This window comes from Manacus vitellinus, unplaced genomic scaffold, assembly GCF_001715985.3.
Source record: "Manacus vitellinus isolate BGI_N305 unplaced genomic scaffold, ASM171598v3 scaffold_56_pilon, whole genome shotgun sequence".
Classification (NCBI taxonomy): Eukaryota; Metazoa; Chordata; class Aves; order Passeriformes; family Pipridae; genus Manacus; species Manacus vitellinus.
In genome coordinates this window covers 2,078,632-2,098,936 of record NW_021940660.1, presented here as the reverse complement: position 1 = coordinate 2,098,936, position 20,305 = coordinate 2,078,632, and the positions used below count along the sequence as shown (strand labels likewise).

Genomic DNA, 20,305 nt, shown 5'->3' with positions numbered 1-20,305 from the left:
ACTCATCTTTCCTCTTTTTAGTCCTAAGGGATCACAAGAGAGGAGAAAACAGCACAGGAACTTCTATGCTCCTTCTACAAATAGGTTTGTCCCAGGTCTGCTCAGAGAGGGTGTAAGAAGGCAAGGCAGACCTTACTGGGCCTCACCAGTGATTAAGCTACTGCAGTAGGTCTCCAACAGTGGAAGACACTATTTCAGGACATCATACAAACCTGGCCACTTTCTGCAGTATATATCCTGAGGATTGCTCAGCATCAATGGCCATTGAATTAGGGATGTTATACAGTATATTTCTGCCTACTCCCTTTAGTATTTGTTTATGGACCATTAGCCCATTATTTTTTCCATTCCTCTTTTGAACCAGTTGATATTGTTATGCCCCAGAACTCTCTGCAGCAGCTTCCAGCAGTTCACCATTCACTCTGTAAAGAAGTACTATTCTATTATTTTTATTAAACTACTTTCTCCTTAGTTGGTGTGTCTTGCAATTCTGGCATTGCATGATTTAGCAAACAGCAGTTCTGCATCTGTTGTTTGCTATCATCTGCCTTCACAATTTGGAAAACATCAGTCACATCCCCTCCTCCTTCAGATTCTCTCTCCAAACTGGAAAGTCCCAGGCATTTCATTTTTACTGTTTTCAAGTCCTCCTTCTCTGTATCTTTTCTAACTGTCCTTCCCACAATACAGACACCAGAACCATACCCAGTAGGCAAAACGTGTGTGCACCAAAGTTTTGCACAGTGGAAAAAAATCATGCTTTCTGGTTTATTCACAAGACAGCACTGAGACAGGCCTGACATTATTCTGAATAAATATGCTTGGCACCACCTCCAAGAAATTTGTGTCATGGGCCTGTCAAAGCTCTCCTCCTCCTCTGTCTTCAATCTTTTCTTCACCCTCCTACTGCATGCTCACATTCCTCCAAGCCAAGTCCACACTGCTCTCCCATTTTTCTGCTACACTCCCACTTTCCAAGCCACCCTTTCCAGTCTAGATAGATATCCTGCATGCACTGATTTATTGTGCACAAAACACTACTGAACATGCTAGGAAAAAGATATGGGAGATGTGCACCATTGCCTCCCCCCAGAGCAGCTACCAAGAGGCATCTGCATTTGCATTGCTGTTGGGAGCAGTTGTTACACTGTGTATAATGTAAAGGCATATTCTTTTCACATACCTCTGCTTTACCTTCTGTATGCAAGTTTGGTGGGTCTAAGCCCACCTTCCCATGCCTAGCAAGTGGATCGGGGCACAGTGGATCAAGATGCACTTCAACTCTCAGCCACAGAGCCTGCATCTCCCACAACCTTGCTTTCAGTGCTGAACATCAACACCCAGATGAGTCAAAGCACCACTGCTAGTGAGGAGAAGGGCTGTAAGGAAGAATACTATCAAACTCCACCTTTGCCCCTGCACACAAAGTCCACTATTTTCACAGCCACTTTGCCAACACTGGAAAGCATGCAGTGAAAAAGGCACTAACCAGGGTGAAGAATGCAGACACTGGTTCTCCATCAAAAGACAAGTTGACAGCAAAAAGGTTTAGATTTCCACAGTGATAAGCTTGGGAAAAGTATTTCTTCAGGACACAACACAACCACCACTGCCGAGGCTGCACAGATTTTGCCTGTTCCCCTTGCCTATGCCTTTTGATTGCTGCTGGCCTGGCTTCTGCCTTTACAGCCAAGGCTTCCCATGACACTCAAATCTGCTATTGCTAAGGATAAGTTTCACTGGTTCCTTCCACACTAATGTATATTCTGACATAACCTAAAGCAAGCATCACTAGGGGGATTTAGTCAAAGAAATCTACTGGCAGTTTTATTTTGCAGTGGAAATCTGTAAAGCATATTTATCGTCAGCTTATATTTTACATGAAAGGTCTGATTTGGCTTGTCACGAAATAACAGAACCCTGACATTGATTTGAGAATGATTAAAGCCTACAAAAACATCTCACCGGTCCTAGAACTAACTAGACTATAATCCCAGATACTTTTTGAGTAATATTTAAAATAAAATGTTTCACAAATGAGCCTCAAGATCTTAAATTAATTTAAATAAATTAGAAATGCATAGCCCAGTGATTGTGTAACTTCATTGAAGGTACAGGATTTATGGCAATATCAGTGAAACCAGAACATTTTCCAAACACAAGCAGACAAATGATATTAAAAACATTCATGCTGCAGAGTAATACAAAATAAAATATCAAGCAATGACGATTTATATCTTTGAATTAACAAAATTTCTCTGTACATAAGACTGCAATTTTACAAACTGATATTTAGTTGAACATATTTATAACATAAATTATACACTATGTACAAACTTGTTTCTCCACAGAACTCTTTGTCCAGCATGCTTCAACACAGAAGTGATTTACCAATTTCTAGGAGAGGATGCTAGCTTTTCCTTTAATTTGAATACCAAAACACTTATCAAAACATGAAAAAAAGCCATTTGCTATCACATGGCACTGTTCTTAAGTCACTTGTTTGTTACCAGAAGAGTAGAACCAGTCACAACAATAAATAAATTTGCTTAATATCAACTAAAGACTTATATTCATGTGATCACACTTTCAACCTGAGTGCTTTTACAAGACTGTAGGATCCATTTATCTTTGCTTTTCTTGACACGTAGATCAAAATTGCAACTACAGGTACTGCTACCGCTGCTACAGAGGAGAATGCAATGATCAGTGGTAACATCTGATCTGGGTTTTCCAATCTTGCTGAAAATGGAAACAAAAGGAGAAAAAAGTTGTGTAAAAACTGACTGAAACAGATATGTGCAAATCACTGTACAGGCAGGGTTTGGAATGCTATTTCTGTTTTCATGCACAAATCACATTTCAAAACATTTTCCTTTCGTGTTTTTTTTTATTAACTTCATATTACACACTTTAATTCCTAGCCACTCAAACCCACCTGATACCATCTACAATGAAGAATACCATAAAATTAATGAAGAATACCAGAGGAATACCACATGTTTTACCCAGGAAACATTTTGTTATGTTTCAACCTCCTGGAATCAATGCTTCAAGACCATGTTTAAAAAGCCCACTCTTTAGATATTTTTGTAACTGAACTTTGTCTGGATTAGTCTCACTGTTCATGCATGTGGACAGAAGTGCAGCCAGGATTCACCTTTTTCTGTCCCTACCCTTAAAGCTACTGCACCTATTCGGGTTAGAGAGAAAGTAACATCCACACAGAAAGGAGGCTAAATACAGCTTATTCTCACCAGGTGTTCTATTGTTTGGGTTGATTTGGGGTGGGGTTTTTTTAGGTTAACTGCAGTACTGTTGTGCAAGGATCAGCCATGAACTAGTTGTGCTCACCTTGACACAAAATTTACTAGAAAGTACAAACAAAATATGTTTAAGGCAATAGATCTACCTACCTACAACAGCTACCTCAATCACTGTGATGTTTTCAACCTTACTGAAAACATGAAGCAAATATATGCCTATATAATTTTTGTTGACATTGTAGAGTAAAAAGGCTCCATTCACTGATGGCAGAATAATTTCTCCTGATGGACTTTTTTCAGGCCCATCTCTGATGGTGTGTTACTGTATGTGCTACACGTAATAGTGATATTTTCTCCTCCTTTAACATTTTCTGATGGATATACTAACACAGTAATATTTCGGGGAGGAACTGAAAAGAAATGCAAGGTAGGATTTAGCAACAAACAGAAGTGAAAACTCCTGAGGTATCAGCAGCTTTTACACACGAAGTACTAATTCAGTTAATGGACCCACTATAATAGTCGAGCACGTAGCTTTAGACACTACTCTGCCACTAGCTATCCTTCACACACTGAAACCAACAGAAAGAACATTTTATCAAGTGATAGATATCTTTTACATTATATGGAGCCTTTTCTTCTTTTCTTATTTTAAATTCACTGTTTATTTGAGTTCATGAAAGGACACAGACCAACATACACAGAAGTCGATGTCCTCTTTCAACATAAGAGAAACAGAAAAGGCAAAGGAAAGATCCTAGAATTGTATTTTTTTCCACTAGGTTCTGCAATTTTGCATCCTGTTTTCAAAGGTGGAAGTGGAACTATGAAAAATTTTGAAGCAGCAATTATTTTGTTCATCTGCCATTTTGGACAGAAGTTTTCATTAGCACCAAAACCCTACCACTTAAAACAAGAACCTGTGCAACTCATCTCAGTTTGTTTAAAGACAATTCATTCTTAATGAAACTGAAGATGTCAATCTGTCTGTCTAAAACAAATCCTAATATTAACTCAGTATAGCAGTTATTTTAAGTAACCTTTGGCAGTGTTGAGATTGCTCTCCCAGCTCATTAATGGTATGCATGTGTATTTTCCTGCACCCTTTAGCTGAGCCCTGTCTGTGGTATATTTGCCATCTACTGTTTCAAGGTTTTGAACCCATCATCTATTTTTCTTTTACAGAGTACTCTGAACAGATGTAACATCCAAAAATATGCAAGGAATGGTAACACTTTCCTCTTGTATCACTGCACTTGAAGTGGAAATCAAAAGCGTATTTTTTGGTGCAGCTACAAAAATAGTAAAGAATAGGGGAGAGAGCTGGATTAGTGGCAGAAGTGATACCTAAGTAATACACTGTTGCTATGCAATAGACAGAAGTGGCAGGGCTAAAGTAGAGAAGCCTGCTGACTACTGAAAATGGAACTTTGCTACCATTGCAGGTCAGTTGAGGAATCAGCATTTGTTATGGCTTAAAGGCAGCCTGAAAGAACAGGACACAGAGCTGAACTCAGAGGAGAGCCAGGGAGCTGTAATACAGTGCTTCCACAGTTAAGTTTCAGCATGTACTTTCTCTTTGAATCTTTTGTATGCAGATATACCCTGAGACCTATTTGGAAGAAAATACAGGCACTACACACCTTCTTTACCTGATGCATACATTTGGCAATTGGAAGGAGTGGTGAAAGCTCAACTGACATAAGAAGTTTTCATAAGCTATCTGTACTAAGGCAGATTTCACACTTCACTGTTTAAAACTGCCTAAATGACTTTTGTTTAAAGCTGCCTAAATGACTTAATGACATTAAGGACACATTTAAACTCCATTGACATCAAAGACAGAACCACCCCATTCTTCATAGAAGGAGATCTGGACCTAAAATACATAAAATAAAAAATTTGTTTTCCATCTTGTTCTACAAACCTTGAACAAATAATTTCACAGCTTTTTCTTCCTTGCCAAGTTGGTTATAAGCTTCACATTCGTAAAGCCCCAGATCTTGACTTTTCAAGTTCTGTATAGTTAAAGTTGCATTTTTAAAAATTTTCTCAAACTCCCCAGTGGCTTTCTTTTTCTTCCAAGAGATCACAGGAGATGGATTGCCAGAACTAGTACATTTCATCACCACAGTTTCTCCTTCTTTAACAGCAGTAGCAGGGGTAACAGAGATCATTGTATTCTTTGGTCCATCTGAAATGAAGAGTCCTATAGTTAATCATGATTGGATTTTTCAGAGAAGGATCCAACATGTCCTACTGGATGGTAGATTGTCAGCCTCCCAAAGTTAATTTCTTTTTCATTCTCAGAAAAAGAAAAGCACACAGTATCAGAGTTTCCATACAAACCCTCCATAGCCTAAACACACTAACCAAGTACTCTAACCAAGACTGTTAAGAAGGTAGACCAATTTCTCACTCATTCAGATTCTGACTTAAGACTGTCATTACATTAAAGATTTCATGACTTTGTTTTGTTCATCAGCACTGCTCCTTTCTTTGGGAAGAGCAATGGACCAAGCTGATTTTTTTTGTACTCACAGGGTTTTGTTTAATTTGATAGCTATATTTATCACAGAAGATTCAATTAATTATTTTTAAATGACTGGGAAAGCTTTACATATACTTACATTCCACATTAAGTGTTATTTCACTTTTACTGTTCCCAAATTTATTTTCTGCTACACATTCATAGCCTCCTCCATTTAGGAACATCACAGATGGAAGAAGGAGAATGCTCCCTGCACTGAAAGGCTCCATGTCTGCACTGTCAGATTTTCTCCTTAAAATAATCTTGGGAGGAGGGTTACTCTCAGCAGAACATTGTATGGAAACATTTTCTCCTTCTTGAACTGTTGTAGAAGGCTCAATGGAGAGCTCTGTAATGACTGGAGCACCTGCATGACAAAATAAAAGGATGTTATACTAATGTAAAAGTATTTAAGATGCAGAAGGTTTTAAGACAGTAGGAATTGCTTGCCCAAGGATCTATTAATTTTGGTTTTGATCCCAGACTCTATCTGAGACTTTTGACTCTGTTGAAACAGCGGCAATCAATAAAAATAATAATAAAAACAAAATAGTTCTACCATTAAATGACTACTAAATTCATTACTAATGACTAAAACTAGTTAAAAGAAGGAGAATGTGATGTTCCTGTGAAATCACTATGTATATTATATTTCAAGGAAATAACAGTGTGTGTCCCCTCACCACTTTCTTAGATTCTTTTATGACTTTGAATGTTGCATTGTGGGAAATGTACAGAGGTATGCATATACAACAGTACAGGCAGAATTAGCTATTGAAAATTAAGCATAGAAAGATAAAGTACAGCCCAAAAAGAGCAGTCATAAATTGAAGCTAAATCCTGAATATATAACAAGGAGCACTCCATAATTTCCTAATTTTTAGTGTTTTAGCATCCTTCAACCTAACAAGCAGCTGCCAGTTAAGTATGAGTTAATACAAGTTAAATTCAAGCAGACTTGTACCTTGTATAACAATGTCCACAGTTGCAGTCTCTGTTCTATTAGTTACCAGATTAATTACTTCACAGATGTACAGTCCTGAATCACTGAAATGGGCATGGGGAATAGAAAGGACATTGTTTTTTATCAGATGCTGAATGCTTTCATCAGCCAAATGTTTTCTCCAAACTATTTGTGGTGGTGGGTTGCTCTCAGTCGCACAAGTGAGTTTTAGAGAGTCTCCCTCCATTGGTGAGTTGCCTGGAGACGCAGTAATGATAGTATTTTGTGGACCAACTGTGAGAGAACAAAAGAAAGACAAGATCAGTAGTAAATGAAGAATGACAAGCACATCTTTAAGACTAGCTTCTCTAGAGGTACATTTCACAGAATACCAAGAAAAAATTATTAATGTGTATCCCAGTAACACAGTGGAACAATTTTTCCAGACTTAATAAGACATTTTGCTTGCAGCTTTGAAAGCTAAGCTAGACAAAATGTGTACAATTTTTTTTACTCTTTTTTTTTAATCTCCTTATTGTTTATAACTATAAACTTGGAATTCCTAGGCATACAATTCCAATTTTAAAAACATTTTTTTATTTGCATGATGCCATTTTTCTTCTGATCTTTACTTTCTGACCGAGTACCAGTGCCTGAGGTAAAAGAATGAAAGGAGTTGCTTAAGCACTGCCTAACTTCTGTCATGAACAACAGTGACTCAGTGACTGCTACTGAATACAATAGAATTCAAATTAATACAATAGATTATCTACACAAATAAATCAGATAAGAAGTGCAGATTACAAATTATTTATAGTACACACTTTGTAAAGCCATTCCATGGAACCTGACATACTTTGTGTGAAAGTCCTAATACTTACAATTTGCATTCAGTTTCTGAGAAGATACTCTTTCTTTGGGTTTAAAGTCCATATAAGGAACTGGTAACTTGGCCACACAGGTAATCTCTTTCCCAATATCTTCAGCCATGGGAATAAATGAATATGTCACGGTTTTGGTCTCTGTATTTGTGCTGTCATCTCCATAAAAATGTTTTTCGTGAAGAACATGTTCCTCTTTCATTAGGATTAGCTCCAGGTGCTCAGAAGGATACACATCAGGAATTTTACAGATGACAGTGACTGTTCCTCCAGCAACTGAGGATGGGCTGATCTCAATGACAGGATCACTGGGGAAAGCTAAAAGAATAATAAAATCAGTTTCTTTAGACTAGCAGAGATTAATAGTAGAGTCAAGATGAGAGCAAGATCCAGATAGCAAACATCTTGAATTTAGAGGTGTTCAGAACATGACATTATATCAACTTTATTACAAGACCTATCTTGATCTGAAGACATACAGGTCTTTTATTTGTACAATTTCTGAAATATGATTGCAAAAAATCGAGTAAGATCCAGCAAGGCACCTTGGCAGTGATACAGCTGCCTAAACACAGGTACTCAGAGCAATTCATGCACTGGTGGTATCCTGTTTTCTCTGCTGGTGGGTTTAGACATCTGAATCATTCCCCTGAGAACTACAAAGGCTTTGATTTTTTTCCCCCAGCTCTGTGACTGTATTCAGGGAGCCAAGAATAGGAATAACTAAGATTAGTCCCTACTAAGCTCAGTGCAGAAAGCTAAGCAGAAAAAGGCTAAGAAAGTGTCCTTCACAGACAGATAAAGGAATCTTACAAGGAAATACATGTTGAGCTATAGCAAACTCATTATCCTAAATTACAAGTTAACTACCAACCACAATTATGGATTTTTTATAATCATGCACTACTTACAGAGAATTTTACTTTTACTTACAGTAAAGTTCAACTTTGACACTCTTCTCTTTTTTCCCTTTCTTATCACAGAAGACAGTACACAGATAATCATGAGAATTCACAACACTAACTGGATTCATAGTCAAGGTAGAGTATGTCCCATGGTTGTTCACTGTTCCTCCAAGGGGGTTGTCCATTTGTGTTCTCCAGGAAAAACTTGGTGATGCACAGCCAGTAGTATTGCATGTGAGTACGAGTGTTTCTCCAATCTGGGCAACAATTTTATTAGCAGGTATAATCTCCATTTCAAAAGCTTTAACTATAATAGGGAGAAAATACACAAATTCAGCAGCTTTCTCAACATTTATTTTTCTATTTCTTCTCATCTTCTACTGATATAAGGTCTTTATGTTTCAAATTTACTTTATAGATACATGGAAGTTAAACTAAAAAAACTCGTACAGTGGTTTACATCTCCAAAATACACCATAGGCATTGTTATTTTGTCAAAGGTAATACAGACTCAGATGACTAAAAAACAGTTCTCATGTATAAAATGGCATAAACCCAATGCATTGGCACAGTATAACATTTTTTTTGTCAGGTGAATCTGGTTCTAAAACCTTGTAACATTTGAGGGGAGACAGTAAGATAGCAAGGACAACTTTAGAAACACTTTCAACAGGACATTTAGTACCAAACGTCACCAATACTGTCAGGAACAACAGTAAAAATCAAACATTCAGTGACACACTGCAGTTGTCTCCTAGACTGTCTTTTAGCAAACTCAGTAAGAAAATGATTGTGTCTTTGGAGAGCACAGAAAAGCTCAAAATAAGGGTCAAAAAAAGGTTCCTGACATTTTGACAGAACTACTTAATTGACAGTTGTATTCACTGAAATGAAAAAGTAACTGGAACAAAGAGAAATAAAGATCAAACAGTAAATTTTAGGTCAATTTATGCTTAAAAAAAACCAAAACCAAATAAAACAAGCAACCCCTCTCCCCAACTTACCAGTCCTTAGCACATAAAAAATTACTAGCACAGCCTGGCTTGTTCTTCCCATTTGTTTCAACATTTGTAATTGCTGTTACCAGGTAAAGAAAGTAAATTCAAAACTTTTGCTTTCTATTTTCTGTGAAGAAGCACAGTGAGATCTTGCTGCTCTGCAACAGTTTATTAGAAGAGCTCTAGCATGCTCTTTATAAAGGCTCTCCTCCAGCTGGAGTGGGAAATCCCCGGACAGGGAAATCCAGAGCAGGGAGGAAAAGACCCATATCGGGCTGTGCCGGTTGGCTCAGCGCCCTCTGCTGCTTTGTGAAAGGCCAGGAAAATAATAAACATTAACATTTGTAAATATAGTGCATACTACACTTTGAAAGATCAAGTCAAGATCTGATCCTGCAAACAGCTGATAAAATGGAAGTATGTGGGTGATTCCAAGTAATTGAATGGCACTTTATCTCAGACGTAAAAGTTATTCAGTTTTGTTTTCAGTGAAAATATTTGTGTAGGTCTGAATCTTGAGAACACTTTTAACAATGCTCAGCTCTGTAAAGAGCATTATGCTGTAAATAGGATTTCAAAGTACTCCCTTTGAAAACTGTGCTACCAGTTGAGGTGATGTTACTTGTTCCTAAATAATTTTGATCCCTAAACATGAAGAAATAAGTCAGATAACAGAAGTCCAGAGATCTGACTTAATCAGCCTGAAACAGGCTCATACTATTCAAAATGAACTAATAATCCCAATTCCATTTAAAAATGTCCATTACTGATATGCCTCTCAGATCTCTTATGTCCTGTTTATATATAAGTGAAGTGTAGCAGTTATAGAAGAGCTTGGGGATTATTTTCAGTATTTGGTTTCCAATGGGTATTCAAAGCCAGTCTGGAATATTTCTGAGGACAACTTTTACTGCCTAATATAGCAACAATGTTATGAAAAAAGTAAACTAACATTTTCAGTGTTTAATTTTCAGCTGGAAAATTGCTATCAATGCAAAGAATGGACAAAGGTTTCTACATCTCAGTTGTTTATGTATTCAACTACTTACGTAATTCAGGCACTGCAGAGCGATCCGGACAGGCTGGATCAGCGGGATGAAGCCAATTGTATGAGGTTCAACAAGGCAAGTGCTGGGTCCTGCACTTGGGTCACTACAACCCCAGGCTACACTACAAGCTGGGGAAAGGGTGGCTGGGAAGCAGCTCTGGGGAAAAAGACCTGGGGGGTGCTGGTTGACAGTGGCTGAACATGAGTCGGCAGCGTGCCCAGGTGGCCAAAACAGCCAATGGTATCCTGGCCTGGATCAGAAATAGTGTGGCCAGCAGGACCAGGGCGGTGCCCATCCCCCTCTGCTTGGCACTGGGGAGGCCACACCAGTTTTGGGCCTCTCACTTCAAGAAAGACACTGAGATGCTGGAATGACGAGAGGAAAGGGCCTCAAATTGCACCAGGCAAGGTTTAGATTATATATTAGGAAAAAATTCTTCACTGAAGGGTGGTTAGGCATTGGAATAGACTGCCTAGGAAAGTGGTGGAATGACCATCCCTGGAAGTGTTCAGAAATGTCTGGATGTGGCACCTGGCAATATGGTTTAGCGGTAAACATGGCAGTGCAGGGTTAAAAGAGGTCTCTTCCAACATAAAGGATTCTATGATTCTATACTGGTCAGTTATGAATCACTAAACAAAAGCAGCAAGAAATTCAGAACAAAACGTGTGTTTTCAGAATGTCTCTGGTAAATCTTTTGGTATGTAACAGTTTGGACATTTGATGTCTGTGAAATACTGTAATCACATAGCACATTTTATAAACAGCACAGATTCAAATATCTAGTAAGTGAGTGATAACTTGGAAAAATAAGGGCTGAAGTGACAACATTGTAAACGTTAAAGAAATCTATCTGCTGAAAAGTTGGGACTACATCAATATATGTTTTAAGTCAAGCAGATTTTATATGGTTAATAACCTAATGCTAGTTCCAAAATACCCTGTTCAGGTGAGAGTTGTACCACAGGATGTAAGGGTCCTGCTGGCCTACAGTCACCACAACTTCTTCAGGCACTATTTTTTGTTGTTTTTCACCTAACTGCAGCCAGCCATACCTTTGCGTCCTCATCAAAGGACAGCTGGACAGCACAAGCTGCACTGGTTAAAATGGGAAGCATCAACCACTTTTTACCTCGCTTATCATAAACTCACAAATATGAAAGGGAATTAATGATAGTGGAAAGATAAAATTGTGATCTCAGCCAGAAAGGATGTCTTCAAAATAATAGTAAATAATAATAAATGAACAAAACACCCCAAGAAAACCCAATTACCCAGTAGACAATAAGACAGGGAAATCTGAAGCATCTAGCAATGCCTAACCAAATTCAATGAAAATGTCACAGTAGCTTTTACCATAATATTTTATTTTTATTATCACCATCATCACTTTTTCTTTGTTAGAGAAGGAGGAAGAATAAAAAAAATCTCAGAAGTCGTAGGAAATGAAAGCAGAATACTGTTCTGAAAGTAATGCTATCAAATACAAAAATCCAAAATCTATCCAGAATAGATAACAATACATTTACAGAATTTTATTTGATTTCACAGAAAATGGTTTTGTTGAAGAAAAGCACTCTCTCAGTTAAGTTGCAAATAAATACTTTAAAATCACAGGCAGAGAGAAGCAAGAAATGAAACTCTTCTGCTTGGACTGCTTAAATAGTCATAAGCTAAGCTGAAGAAGAAAGGGCAAAATTTCCTTGTTTCTGGGAAATCAGTTTCTAAACAAAGATATGAACATAGGAGGCCATATCCGCATGCTGGAAAAATTTTAATTAAGTCCTTCATCAGATAACATGAAATAGGAAATAACTCTGATTCAGCTCTCAGCAGATTAAACTGGACAGCTGCCATTAACTTTAGTGCAGTTGGATCCTTACCAGAGGGACTACTATACCGGGTGATCAGACAAAGTTAACTCAGACAGCATAGGTAAGAGCAGAGTTAGCCAACAAATATTATTAAAGAAAGTACAGATCTGCCACAAAATTAAAAAAATTCTTAAAATTTGCTCTTCACCCAACTTCAAATGTGAGCTTCCTATATATTTTAAAAAGAATATGTACTTTACTGTTACTCCTACTAGTCTCAGCATCAACCTCTAAATAGGGAAATGGGTACCAAGTTTGCTTGTTTTTAGAACTGTCTGTACTGTCTGAAAACAAACAGAGATCAGCTGACAAGTTTTAGCAGTTTACCTCAAGAGTTCAAATAATCTAGGTTTTTATTCAAACAGCACAGAGGAGGATGCTGGGGATAAAAACAGAGGATGCATCCACATCCACAGTGAGATAAGTATTATAGGATCAACTGGAAAAAATCTTGACACACGCAGAGCGTAATGAAGTCTGGAATGAAACAAATATTACAAGAATATCACTAAAGGCAAAAAAGATTAAAAGAATTACGCACTGGGACATAAATATATGTTTTCCAATACATCTATTAATCAAAAGAGACTTTTCTCAGGCTTTGATGGACAAAGACAAAACAATTGTGTGTCTCAGAAGGGAGTCTGGAAATACCGAACACATAATTTTTGGCCTGGCATCAGAATACACAAATGTCCTTCGGGAAACAAACTTACATCAGACTTTTCCGGAATGTAAGAAAAGAAACTGTTTCAGAACTGTGCTAAGTATTTGCTTTAACTCACACTTCTACAATCCTGTTAAATACCTATATGATGTACTTACTAGTTTCCTCTTGACAAAAGAGATAGGGAGTTCTTGATGTCTTAATGAATTATTTGAACAAAATGCACATTATCCAATGTGTTACTTATCCAACATTTATAATCCTCTTCCTGCATTTTTAATGTACTGCCCTGTCTCCAGGAGGCTATCAGGGGAAAGCTGAAAGGCAAAACCTCTTGCAGAATTTGAGGTCTTAAAACCTTCACCACTGGTTTTGTGATTTATGGCCAAGGACCTACAGTGAGGAGGGCTAATCCTTTTGGCAGAGGAAATTTAAGAAAAAAGAAGGTAGAAGGAGATTCATCTAATTTGACATTCTGTTTCCTGCGTCAGCAACAAAATGCTTCATGGCATTTCACTCCTGTATCTGCATCTAGAGCTACCATTTGGGATTTCTCCTAAAAATACTCAGTACTGGAATTACAGCCTTTGTACAGGATCCCAACACAGAAACATATCCAATATATTATATTCCACAGAATATATATATATGTATATATATTCCACAGAATTCTTCTGTGGAAGGCTTGACACTCAGGTGAGAGGATGCAGCAAAGTCTGACTTAACAGTTCTTCAGCCTCGTATCACAGAGGTATTACAGCAAGTTTATACTTAGGTCCCTCACACATCTCAGGAAAGATATCCTTGGGATGCACACTGGGTGCCTTAGTAAAGCAAGCCTCTTCCAGAGTTTCTGATGCTTTATGGAAGCAGCTGGGATGAAGAGCTTCCACCCCACTCACAGTGTCTACAGTATGATCATGCCTAAAGGACAAGAGCCAGAGCAATGTGCTGTAACTCAAATGAGAACTATTCTCAGAGGGAAAACAGACATGCCTCAGCAAAGAAGGAATGCTCTTCAGGCACCACATCCAAGGTAATACCTTTAATATGGTCAAATCTTGATGAAGTAATAGAAAAAACATGAACCTGGAGGATATATATGAATACTGCTGACTATATGGCTAATATAGCAGGTAACGATCTGCCAGTCTCTAAATTTTCAGTTCTCAGCAACCTCAGCAGCCTGCTATTTGGGTTATACACTGTCTCCTTCCTCAGTGCCTACTGGCTTTTTGGTTCCCAGAACTTCTTGACCCTTTGCTTCTCCTGATTCCCTCCACCTGCTTTCTCATCACCTGACAATAATACAACCTCAGTATAGCCCCAAGAGGGGGAGGAAAGCATCACTGACTCCCTATAATTTTCATCTCCGGCTGGGAAGGATGAGATCTACATGCAGATCTATTTAAAGGGTTGTGTCTGTTTCAGGAATTGTAACTTTGTACCTAACTACAAAAAGAACACCAACACATTACCCTGTAACCCACATCACACCTTACAATTGTACTCCACATCTAACTTGTCATCTATTGCAAAAAGGAAAAAAAAAAAAAAAGAAACATCTTAAGAAAGTTTTATCATCTGCTTCTTTCCCTTTTCTGGAATTTCTTAAATACTGTATATAAAAATAAATGCATCTACTTCCTCATTATCTTTCTCAGGCACCAGCTTCCCAGCTATGACACTTCCTGTTTGGTGAGTCTGAAGGCATCCAGAATCCACAAAGGTGCCAGATAAAATAATAAAGAAGTATGATAACTTGCACAGACTACAAAACAGCTAATTTCTTATTCTCTTCTATTCAGATGCATTGTCCATTTCACTTTACAGAAAGAACCAAAAGTTCATCTACTAATAAATAGAAGCCACCAGAGAAAAAAGTCCCTACTTTTTATAGTCTATTGTTGCTGGCAAAAAACAAGCTGTGGAAATTCCAAATTCTATTTCTAAAAAAAAGAAAGTATGATTTTAGTGGTGCTGAATCTAAAAATGAAACTGTTGAATAGCCTTTAAATCCACATACTTAAAGTGCCAAGTACTGTACTGCACGTCAAACTTCATTATTTTCGATAGCTGAGCTCCTATTGTCTTCATAGTGACATAGGTAAAAAAAAAGTTTCCCTCTTGAAATATTATCCATTGTACTCAAATTCAAATACAAGCCTTGGAGCACTCAAAATTTCTTTGGGAATTTTGAAGTAAGAGTTCAGATCTACTTTTATTTTCATCCAAATACACAAATACGTATCAAAATCATTTGTTCTCACTGGAGCTATACCTTTTTCAGACAAAACTAATTCAAAATGGTCAGAGTAAAAGAGTGGGACAAAGTGTAGATGGGTCAAAGTGCAGATGCTGGCTAGAACCTAGGATATGGCAAGATAAAGTCAGATGAAAACATTTAAGAAGGAATATGACCAAGTTAATAAATTCCCTCAACATTCTACATGAAATTCCAATACCACTAAATATTGTTGTGTACCTCATTAAGGCAAGTATTTCACAGGATCAAAATAAGTTTATCAAGACAGGGGTGGAGAACTATTTGAACGAGCTTTGTTATTACTCACCAGCAGTCACTCTCCAATGCACCTGTGGATCAGTCACGTCCCTATTTCCCATCTCCTTCCTGTTCTTCAGTCATGAGGTACATGTATGTCCCTATGGACCAAGAAAGACAAAGGGGAATGATGAGAGCAAGGTCTGTAACAGACAATTTCACCTGGAAGAATGTAGAACTTGGATTCTCCTAGGCAGGAGAATCCTACTGATAACTGCGCTGCTACTAATTGATTATCCTTCAACTTGTCTATGAGAATACATTCTTTTTTCTCTTACACTTGTTCATATTCTGAAGAACCACGTTCAGCTCTATAGATACTATTTTTGCTGCCTTGTATTATAGAAATGTTATCGTTGTACTCCTAAGGTGGATTGGCTCAGTAACAGGTAGAAATATTACACAGATATCAGAAAGAAATTAAATTACTTAACACTGCATGATTCAAGATTCATAATTTTTAAATCTTCCATATCGGTATGAATTACAAGGATTGTACAAAATCATTATTTTGTTCACTTTTTTTAAAGACACATAAAGAAATCTTTCTTTTATCTAGATATTGTAATTTTTCTCTCTCTGGAAGTGGACTGAAAGTTCTAAAGAAAATGACCCTCCAAATAGAAACAAAAGGGAATGAACCGATTTTTACTTCCATCAAGCCAAAATGACAAGTATCCAAGAGAAAGCATTTTGCAGTATCTGTGTATGATTGTGTGTTTGTACACATACTGATAAACGAAGTGACACTTGAAACCAGCTGCAAATCTATTAAGGATCTGGCACCTTTCCTTTATCTCTTAAATGTGCTCTACCTTAAATCAAAAACATGTTGTTTCTTTACTTAGACTTTTGCTCTTCACTTTTTTTCCCCACACAGTTAAGTATCATCTTAACTGCTCCGTTTGTTGACACTTTCATGGAAGGAATATGCCGAAGTAGGAGTGGCTAGGTGACAAAAACCATGAGCAGCTGAATTTTTCTAGATAGGCAAGGGTAAAAAAGATGCAAGCTACTGGAATTTATTCCCCCTTCCCCGACAATTACTTGGCTAGGCATCAAAGCCCCAGTCCTTGTAGTCTGATATAGACAATGGAGCAAGAATGACTTTCATAGTTGTGTCACCCTCACCTCACAGACCATGTTACTCTCTAGTGATAAGAGAGGCAACTTGAGAAATGTGACACATTTGAAATTGCTGACAGGCAGGACAAAGGTCTGTGCTGAATTAGTATGAGAAATATTTGACTGCCAACATTCCAATGCTTCTTAGCCAAGAATCCCTCCCGAAATTTCCCAAGAATTGTATCTGAATACCAAATCATAAGTAACAGATGGTTTAATGACCCTTTTGGTTGGATAAGTTTTGCTTTGCTTTGACTGAATTTCTGACTGTAGTAAGCTCCACACCATGAGGAACAGATGTTGGTACCTCTCTTTCAAAAGCTCAGCTCCAGACAAATGCTCTGCCTATTCAGTGTTCTGGCTTAGGTTCTCTCTCTGCTGAATGAAATCACTATTGACTAAGTCAGATGATCATGCAGCTACTGAGAGGGAGTTCACTTGGAAGCTGGCACATCCTAACGGGAAAGAAAACAATTCTGTGCACTGGGCAGTTTCTAAAAGATAAGGAAGATGTAAATGTTGTATATGCAGTGTTGAATCCTTTTGCGGATCAAGAATCAAACCCAGTTAAGTTCTGGTAGGCTCATGAGCTTGAGATTAGTCTTACCTCTGTAACATCTTTCTCTATGCAGGATATCAAGTAGCACGGTGACTTGGTACCTGCAAGACCAACAGGATGAAGGAATAGGAATTTCTAGAGACATGTGAGGGTGAATTCATTAAGATTTTAAGTAAATTATCTTACACTGAGTTTCCTAGATTATTTGAATGAATATAATACAATTATCTCACACTGAAAGGAAATACACTCTAGCAATTCATTACTATGGATAAAAAGTGCTTGATACAAAACTATCAGCCTATAAATGACTTCTTATTATACTGATTTATCTGTTAGGGTACCAATACCTAGCTTCTGACTTTGCTTTTGTTGTACTCTCAGGTGTCTTGTACTAATTCTACTAAATTTTGTGGCATGAAGAGATTGTCATTCTGCCTCTAAGGTAAGCATATGGATCCTGTTGTAGGTTATGGTTTCACAAAATGTGCCATTACTTATCAAATATATTCTATCGACAATTTAGGACCTAAGATAATTTAAGAAAAATTGTTTCCCTTTATCGTGTATATTGTATTTCTTAATTGTAATGTTTAATTTAAATTTATTTTTATATGCAATTTATTAATTGAAAAATTAATAAATAAAATTTATTTTTTAAAGATTGCTAGAAGGTTTGCAAATTTAATATAAAGGAGGACAAATTTTTAGGAGAAGGCTATAGTACAGAATGATTACAAGAATGAACAGAAATTTATCACAAGGTTGAAAAGTAAGCAGTGTGTTTAAAAATCCATAACTAACCGGGGGAAAGCAATTACTAAACTGATGATTCTGCATAACATTCTTTGTCAAGTTAGTTTTGTTTCTGTGAATTATCTCTAAACTTACCTCGATCTTTTATTTTCTTATTCTTCTAAATAAAACTCATCATTTCAATGAATGCATTTCATATTATGGTATTCACCTGTTTTTGTCAGGACTTGTATTGTACGATACTCCATTTAGGATTCAGTTTATCCTTCCGAAGCTTTCTTAGATGGAAAACTAAAACAAAAACTCAGACAACCAAGTTAGTGTTTTCACTGACAGACACAATTATCTATTAGACTGTGAACAGCACTCTTCTGGCACACAGCTGTGAAGCAAAACACTGTGAATAACTGGAAATCCTGTCATGATCTAATTAGCAGAAATAGGGACATGAAACCAAGCAAGAAATCGTCTGTGACTTCTTGGTAATCTCATGATAACCAAGTCACAACAACTTACAGTTGCAACAATTTCATGGTAACTCCTTAAGGTCACTGAAGGTTAAACACAACACAAGCCTAACAATATGGGACTGAGAGCTTTCAGTTTCATCTTGGCTGTGATTGCTCCCTGTGTCTCAAAAGAGAAATGTTTACATTATTCAGAGAGCTCCCTCAAGCACATGGAATGTCAAGAGCCTGGAGTGAAAGCAAGTATAGGCTGTATTGTCACATCTGGGTTTACAACACACAGAAGTGTTCGGGAACAGTGACAGCAGCTTTGTGCTTCCCATAGGAATATGCAGGAATTACCCAGGAGCCCGAGGCAGCCTTAAGATCTTGCTGTTAAAGAGAAATGAAATCTACCATTCTTGTCAATATAATAGTGCTTTACATAGAAATAAATTCCACAGGCTCTTCTCTGAGAAACTTACTACTCAAGGTATGTGTGAATGCCAGCCCTGGCACTAATTTCTTTGTTAAATTTCCACGGTTCACATAATGAGAGGCTATTTGAAAGAACAGTAAAACAAATGCTTTCAAACACCATAAGTTGTTCTTATGCTAAAACTTAAAATCTTTCCTGACAAACCAGGAATCACTTAAGAGTTGCTCCACAAAACACAGTAAATAATGTACATAGATAAAAGAACAAACAATGGAAAAAAATGGAAAACAGGAAATAGATATTAAATAAAATTCTGGAAATGTTATTAAATAGTGTTGTCTTCAATATCTCACATAATTTAGTAAAACTGGTTTGTCTTATCAAGTAGCTGAAATAAAAGAACAAAGGGTGCTACCACATACAGCAGAAAAAACTATTATAGAGAATATTTTTATTCTCTTATTCTTATTTACATATACTACAAAATACATTAAATATTTTGTATTGGAGGTTACACTTTTTACCTTCTTACACCAAAAGGAAACTTTTTCATACATAAGTTCTGCTGCTGCTCTTTCTCCCTTATGTTCTGAACTCTTTGCTTTTTATCTTTTCCATCATATATTAAAAGAAAGGCAACTCTACACCAAAAATTTTGACATAAAGGTCTGCTTTTGCAAGAGGAAGAGGGTTTTTCCAGCCAATTCAATATTCCGCTGAATCCTGATAAGAATCATGGAAAGTAGGCCAGACACCAGCTAGTTCTCCAGATCTCACTCCCATCTCCAGCGTTTCACAATTCAAATCCTGTTTGAATGTGTTCATCAGTGTAGTTGTTATAGGGAGGCAGAGATGGACAGATAATGTATCCAGGCTTTGACACTCCACTAAGGCTTTGATAAACCAAACTTAGATTTTTATCAGAATATATAAACACCTGCAACCAGTCAGAATTTTTTCAAGACAGAATCTCATCTCTGAAACTGGCCAAAAGCAGATTAAAAGATAAAAACTTGAGAATGGCGGAAGCACAAGTCATACAAGTTCCTTACACAGGGACTCAGAGAGAGATGGCCTCTTTGCACTGAATCTGTGTTTTTGAGAGCATAATTCAATACAAGAAAAATCGTATGAGTAAATGGAAAGAAATAGCTAAGAGTTTTGGAAATACAAATTTACTGACATGTATTTCTAAAGCTTGTAGCCTTTCAAATTCTTATTCTAAACAACACAGAAAAACAGAAATTCACAGTATTAACTAACACTAGTTCAGTTAGAACTCAGGAATCACCTGCTCTGTTCTG

The 20,305-nt window shown here is 37.1% G+C and overlaps 1 protein-coding gene across 3 annotated transcripts; it reads right to left on the bottom strand.

Annotated features, from left to right (window-relative positions):
- Window positions 1–2,085: 2,085 nt before the first annotated feature.
- Window positions 2,086–19,202, bottom strand: VCAM1 (vascular cell adhesion molecule 1). Of its 3 annotated transcripts, none has more exons than XM_018081766.1 (9): window positions 18,252–19,202; window positions 17,409–17,461; window positions 15,687–15,777; window positions 8,554–8,832; window positions 7,621–7,938; window positions 6,761–7,033; window positions 5,897–6,163; window positions 5,194–5,460; window positions 2,086–2,742 (listed from the first exon to the last, which is right to left on the bottom strand). In XM_018081766.1, the coding sequence occupies exons 3-9, from the start codon at window positions 15,736–15,738 to the stop codon at window positions 2,582–2,584; spliced, it is 1,617 nt and encodes a 538-aa protein (XP_017937255.1). In that variant the 5' UTR covers window positions 15,739–15,777; window positions 17,409–17,461; window positions 18,252–19,202; the 3' UTR covers window positions 2,086–2,581. The 3 variants fall into 3 exon arrangements, with proteins under 3 accessions (XP_017937255.1, XP_017937256.1, XP_008920497.1); XM_018081767.1 differs by having other exon boundaries at window positions 18,328–19,202; XM_008922249.2 differs by lacking the exons at window positions 15,687–15,777; window positions 17,409–17,461; window positions 18,252–19,202 and adding an exon at window positions 9,530–9,712.
- Between the last annotated feature and the right edge of the window lie 1,103 nt (window positions 19,203–20,305).